The sequence below is a fragment of the Vicugna pacos genome, chromosome 9, assembly GCF_048564905.1.
Source record: "Vicugna pacos chromosome 9, VicPac4, whole genome shotgun sequence".
NCBI lineage: Eukaryota > Metazoa > Chordata > Mammalia > Artiodactyla > Camelidae > Vicugna > Vicugna pacos.
Window position 1 is genome coordinate 46604963 of NC_132995.1, and position 6316 is coordinate 46611278.

Below are 6316 nucleotides of genomic sequence, written 5' to 3' on the forward strand. Positions count from 1 at the left end.
TACAGTGTTGTGTCAAATTCCAGTGTTCAGCACAAGTTTTCAGTCATTCATGGACATATACACACTCATTGTCACATTTTTTTCTCTGTGATTTATCATAACATTGTCTCCTTCTGTATGTCATTTTTTCTGCTCTTTGTAAGCTGTATTCTATTTTTGATTTATGATCTTCAGTGATTATCTCTTAAGAGTGATCACCTATCTGCTCTAATTGCGTGTGTTATTTTTAAAGTTTAATCCTCGGGGGACAATCTTACATCCTTATTTCAAAGTTTTTAGGGTGAGGAAATTTTATGACCATGCTTGAGTTGTTGTCTATAAAGTGTAGAAATTATTCTCCATTTTCAAGACATAAAAACAAAGAACAGAAATGAGCCTCTAGGCCAGGTCTGGTCTTCTTGCCTAATGCAACCACAGCACCTGAACATCCCCTTACAATCCATCAAAATTTACCTAAACTAATCATGACCGTCTGCATTTCCTAAAACACTGAAGGGTAAGTAAGGGACTAGTCTTATTCACTGCTACATACCTAGTATGTCATACCTGCCTGACAAGAAGTAGAAAATACCTATTTAATGAATGAACAAGTGAAGTGAGTTCTGGGATAAATTATTATAGTACTCAGGGCTTTGGATTTCTAAGCCCTATTGTTGGTTTCAGGCCTTGTGGGATTTCAGCTTTAAACTTCCCAATCCTGATCGGAAACTAACTGAATAGTATGAGCGAAGCTCTCCCCATGTTTCCTTGGTAGAGAAGCGACTAGGCACACTGGGCTGCTAACAAAAAGGCACTATCACTGGTTGTAGCTACATTTCTGCCAAAGTGGTTTTTTTTTTGAGAAACATATCTGTGGATAAGACAACAATAAGGAAGCAGACAATGTAATGTGAATCCAAAGGCTTGAATTTACTTACATGGTGTATGGCTGGAGAAAAACACAAACAAGAGGTCTGGTCTGAGTTTCCACAGTCCTCTCTGAGTTCCTGGGACAAATATGCTATCCTCCTTCAGGGTGGCAGCCAAGCGAAGCTGATGGAGAAGGTACCTAATAGGGTGCAGGATGTTATCAGAACAACCAACCAATCTCTGTGGTAAAGGGAAAGACTGGCTAGGTGATTACTAAGAGATAAAGAGATACTGCAGACCAATGGGACTGGAAGCGATTTGGAATTATGAGAATGATCTAGACCAGTGATTCTCAAAATGTGGTCCTTGGACTAGTAGTATCAGCATCAGCTGGAATTTATTAGAAATGCAACTTCTGAGGCTCCTCCCAGACCTGCTGAATCAGGAGGTCTGGAGGTGGGCCCAGCAATCTGGGTTTTAACAAAGACTCTATGTGATTCTGATGCACACTCAAGCATAAGAACCACTGTCTAGACCAGTGCTATTCAAAGTGTAGTTCAGAGACTGACATAATCAGCATTACCTGGGAGCTTGTTAGAAATGCAAATTCTGGGGCCCCCACCCAGGCTAAATCAGACTCTTTGGGAATGTGGCTTTACCTTTGGAAACTCCTTCTGGCAATGACCTCAGCATGGCTGTCATTGAGGATGTCTCCTGTGGCAGAGACAGGACACTAGTGAAGACATAGGGAACCTGGAGAAGCCCTGGTTCCTAGAAGCAGAACACAGCAGTTTCCCCAGCACCCAGGATGGCCATGTAGCCCTGGACACCTCTGCTAGTAAATATCACAATAATTAACGGCCAAGCATTTACAGCAGGATTTCCTCAACTCAGCACTACTGACATTAGAGGCTGGAAAATTCTTTGTTGTTGGGAGTCTGTCCTGTGCGATGCAGGATGTTTAGTAGCATTCCTGGCCTCTATTCACCAAGTCCAGTAGCATTCTCCCCTCTCCCTAGTTTTGACAAACCAAAAATATCTCCAGACATTGCCAAATGTCTCCTGGGGAAGGGGGGGTGGCAAAAAAAAAAAAATCTCCGCTAGCTGAGAACTCCTGATTTATAGGGAAATTTTTATCTGAAGGACAAAGTTTCAGATCTTTCATATCCTGGTACCATGCCTGTGCTCATGGTGATGCAATTTCATTGAATTCAATCAGTAGTGGTCCTGGAACGGTCTCCTCATATTCAGGAGGCAAGGCTAGGAGAATGAGGGAAGCAAGCTGGAGGAGGAATTCATTTGCAGATCCAGAAGGTGAAGATGCCAGAGCTCTAAGGGATTTCCATATTCCTTCTGGTACCAAAATCTCCATTTAATTCAGGATTGCTTTCTGGGGCTTCAGATCTGATGTGGAATAGCTAAGCCCAGCGACCTTACGGTTGGAGCATGAAAATACTGGCCAACTTTCAACCCACTCAGAAAGATGTTCCTGTCACGGCTTTGGCTTCCAGAGCTTATTTCCATTCTTTAAATGAGTTCTGTCCTTCCACCTGGAGCAGCGGCCAGTGGGAACTCAAAGGTCAGCCACCTCAGGAATATGGCCCCTTTGCTCTGAAAGGAACAGGTAACATGGACGCTGGTTTCCAAAGCTCCCTAACAGGCCCTGTTTCGACCCCACCAGGCTTACCGTTCTTCCTCATTTTGGACTGGCCTATGCATTTAGTTCCTGTTCCCATTGAAACAACTTCTTTTGTCACTGAGGGGGAAAAACAAACCATTAAGTGAGGTCTCAGAATCCGAATGGTCCCTAGTCCTCAGGCTTAATAACTCTGCACATTCCTCCAGAAGGCTGACCCAAACTGAGGCCCGCGGTTTCTGCACGGCCGTCTCCCGCCACCAGAAGTATGGCTGCGCTATTTGGCAGTGAGCAGCAGAACATGCCCAACATCGCGGCTCACCCCTCCATCCCCCTACCCCACCTGCCTCCCCAGTCCCTGCACAGCCCTGTGTAATTCTACCATCCGTGACAGGGAGACAGTGCTGCCCAGGGAGAAGAGGCCTCACCTTGCACTCCACCATCGGGGAAGTCGCAGGCCTGGCCAGTTGCAGGTTGTATCTTCACCACGGCAGCGAGCAACGTCCACTCGCGGTTGGCCTCAGGCTTCCCTTGCTTGGGGAGCCTGCTCCCATAGTGCTCGTAACACAGCCGCGCAATCTCATCCGCGGTCCACATGGTGCGAGCTGGGGCTGAGACCCTGATCAAAACCCACAACTATCAGAAGGGCAGAAAGGACAACTGATGCAAGATGCTACAACTTGGCACTGGTGCTTCAAGAGGCTTTCGAATGCAGCCCAAGCACATTCATACTGAGGTTTCTCTGCTTGGAACTTTATGGGTCATCTTCTACTACTTCTCTGCCCTCTTTTCACCTTTAATGAAAGATCAAAGAAGTCTTAAATCTCACAACCCCAGAAGACACCCTATTTCTTCAAGCTGCTCTTAAAAAAAATGAACAGTTGGATATTTAATATTGGTTAATTTTAGTGATCTGAACCTAACTACTCAAAATGAAAGCATATGAGAGGGAAGTATCCTTGCTACTCCAATTTTCATTTGGAAATAGCAAATAAATGCTGCAGACCTCAGCTTGCTTGGGGCAGACCCTCCCCATACAAGGTTTATCTTTCTGGGGAAAAGGTTCTTCTTTTCTATGCTCTTTTTCAGATGTTTTGTTTTTCTCTTCTTTCCTTCACAGTTAATTGGTTCTTTACTTCCTTCTAGTAAATCTCCACTGATGCTCCCATCAAGAAAGCAACACTTTAGTTTTTCCTATGATATTTAATGATGCAGAGGGAAAGTGACAGAGCCTAGAGTTTTCTCACCAGTCAAGTGTTCTCCTCAGAGTGAGGGTTTTGGAGTTACCCTTCCTAGATTCTAATCCTGGTTTTTGTTATATATTAACAGTGCATTATTGTATAGATCACTTCACCTCTCTGTGTCTGTTTTTTCATCTGTTAAAACAGAGGCAGTAGTATTTAATCCACTGGCGTTAACGTAAGGCTTAAACAATATTTATAAAAAGCAACTGGTACAATGTTAAGCATAGTTAATGTCAACTGAGATTAATATTACAAAAAAAGAACATTTGATTTTCCTGACTGATTTGCTTTGAGCTCTTTGGCAGGTAGTGGAAATGCAATGGAGATGTAAAAACCATGAATAAGGAACCATTAAGCGGATCAGACCTGAAAGAGGCATAGGCTACTTTGCTAGAAACTCTCCCACTCTTGACTCTAACCATGCTCACTCAATGACCTCATTTGGATGCAAATGTATGAAAAGCATCTTAGTGGAAAATGAGATCATATGGTGATGCACAAAGCCAAGCATGTTAAAAAAAGAAAAAGGTTCTATTGAGCCCCAATGTATATAGTAGACAACTGATTTTTCTACAGTGAGCCCCTTGCATTGTGTTAAATTAATTAAACAAGGTCATCAGATTGATGAGTCTCTAATGCTGTGGTGGCCTATTTAAACAAGCCAAGATCTAAGCATGTAGATGCCTCAAGGTTACAAAATCAAAACCGAAAAGGACAACCAACCACAACCAGCTAGGATTCAAGCTATAGCCAATCAAATAATTTCCTTTCTTGCTTCTGTACTTTCTCTACATCAGTCTTTACCCTGGCTCCAGTCTGCAGAGGGTTCCTAACTACTGCTTTGGTACTGCCTGACTGGAACTGATTTCTGCTCAAATTCTTAAAAACTTGAATATGCCTCAGTTTATCATTTAACAGTTCTGATGTGCAGGCCTGTTATTTCAATAAATGGTCATGGTAAAGCAGACCATAGTGATTTAAACAGAAATCTGGCAGGAACTGACATAACTGCGACTTTAAAGTCAGAGAACCAGTATAAGTCTTTTATCTTCTGGAGCAAAAGAAAGCATGGGAGAATCCAGAATTCGTTTGGAAGGGATTTCCCTTTCATTTCTTGGGGCTGGGGGAATCACAAAGCATTATGCTTTAAGGCAAATACTTTGGCACCAAACTGAAATTAAACCAGAGGCACATATCACAAACCGTAATAGCCAAGGAAGACAGAGCTTGCCAGAAGAAACGCTGACTCTACGATGAAGCAGTTCAAAACTGTATCATCGCTTCATTCACGGAGTTGAGTCTGGATGAGCGTGTCCAGTAGCTGAATAAATATTTTGCTACACTGGATACACTAAAATTCAAATCCACTCTCTCCTAGATCTTGAATAACTTCTTCCCTATGAAACAATAGTTCAGTTTAACAGACATCTCTTTGCCCACAAGACCGCATATTTTAACAATTGCGAAAAGCTCAAGAACCCACTTCCTTAAAAAAAAAAAAAAGTTAAGGCAGATCAGCTGCCAGGCGAGAAAAGGCTTTAGCAGGGTTCCCTTTGGACCCCTTCTCAGCACCCTCCAGGGGACCGAGATGGGGCCTATTCGGCCGGTTATGGGAGACTCCAGACCCGCGGAGTAGCGACAACGTGCTCGCGCGTCCCTTTGAATTATTTGGGATGATGCCGTGAGGCCACGCGCTCGCCCGAAGCAGGAGCTCTCCGCGCAGGGTATGTTGGCATTTCCATGAAAGCTACAGTATTTTCCCACGGAATGCGCGGCAGGGAAGGCACGGCCCTCACATCCTCTTCTCACACAGAAAGGGCTCGGGAGAGTCAGACCGAGGGCACCTCACCCAGGAGGCCCAAGGCCCCCTCAAGCGAGCGCCCTCCGCCCCGCGACCCCACCCTTTCACCAACACTTTCCTCCCACCTCCAAGACGCGCGCCCTCAAAAGGAGCGAGGAGAGCCCGCGCGGCGTAGTGGACGTGACGTCACAAAGAGACGACTCTCCCAGGCCCCGCCCCCAGGGTCGCGCAGTGCACGCTGGTTCTTGCAGTCCTTTGGTGGGCGGGCCCAGGAATCTTGGTGCTGGTGCTCAGAGTCCAGCGACTTCCCGTGCTTTGCTTAGGTACCGGTGAAATGGGATAAGGGAAGCTGACTACCCGGTAAGGTAGATTCAAATACAATGATGTGTCGAGCCAAACTGTGAGCGTAGAACTGGTTAAGGAGGTAATGAGGACTTTATAATCCTATTTTCCTTCCAGCTTTCATCCTGTTTGCCATTTTTCTTGTCATACCCCACAGACTAGTTGTCTGCTTCTGCTTCAGTTCCTATTCCCAGCCTTAAGGCCAGACAGGTGGCTTCTGCCTCCAGCCTCCTACCAAACAGCTCTTTAGTAACCTCATTAATCCTTGTTTGCCTTTTCCAGGGGTCCACACTGACACTAGTGTTGCCTTAAAGTCCAGTCTCTTATCCTGACCCTACACCCTCTCCCTTGGTGATGATTGTGTTTATTTTAGTTGACACCACCTTGCTGAAGGATGTGAGTTCTGCAGTGTTTCTTCTGAAATACCACCTGGTCATCTCACCA

At 44.9% G+C, this 6316-nt stretch overlaps 1 protein-coding gene across 19 annotated transcripts in view; it reads right to left on the minus strand.

Annotated features, from left to right (window-relative positions):
* Positions 1-5718, minus strand: part of ADAT1 (adenosine deaminase tRNA specific 1) — a 35275-nt gene extending 29557 nt beyond the window's left edge. For 14 of the 19 annotated variants that reach the window (XR_012075764.1, XR_012075765.1, XR_012075766.1 and 11 more), the window contains exons 1-5: positions 4933-5643; positions 2914-3279; positions 2537-2605; positions 1509-1563; positions 918-1048 (exon numbers count right to left, since the gene is read on the minus strand). Coding sequence is in view for 13 of the 19 variants with exons in the window: in XM_072967730.1 (XP_072823831.1) it covers positions 918-1048; positions 1509-1563; positions 2537-2605; positions 2914-3082 (424 nt within the window). In the remaining 6 variants the exon portion in view is untranslated. The other 5 variants (XM_072967721.1, XM_072967726.1, XM_072967724.1 and 2 more) reach the window with 5 other exon arrangements.
* Positions 5719-6316: the final 598 nt, after the last annotated feature.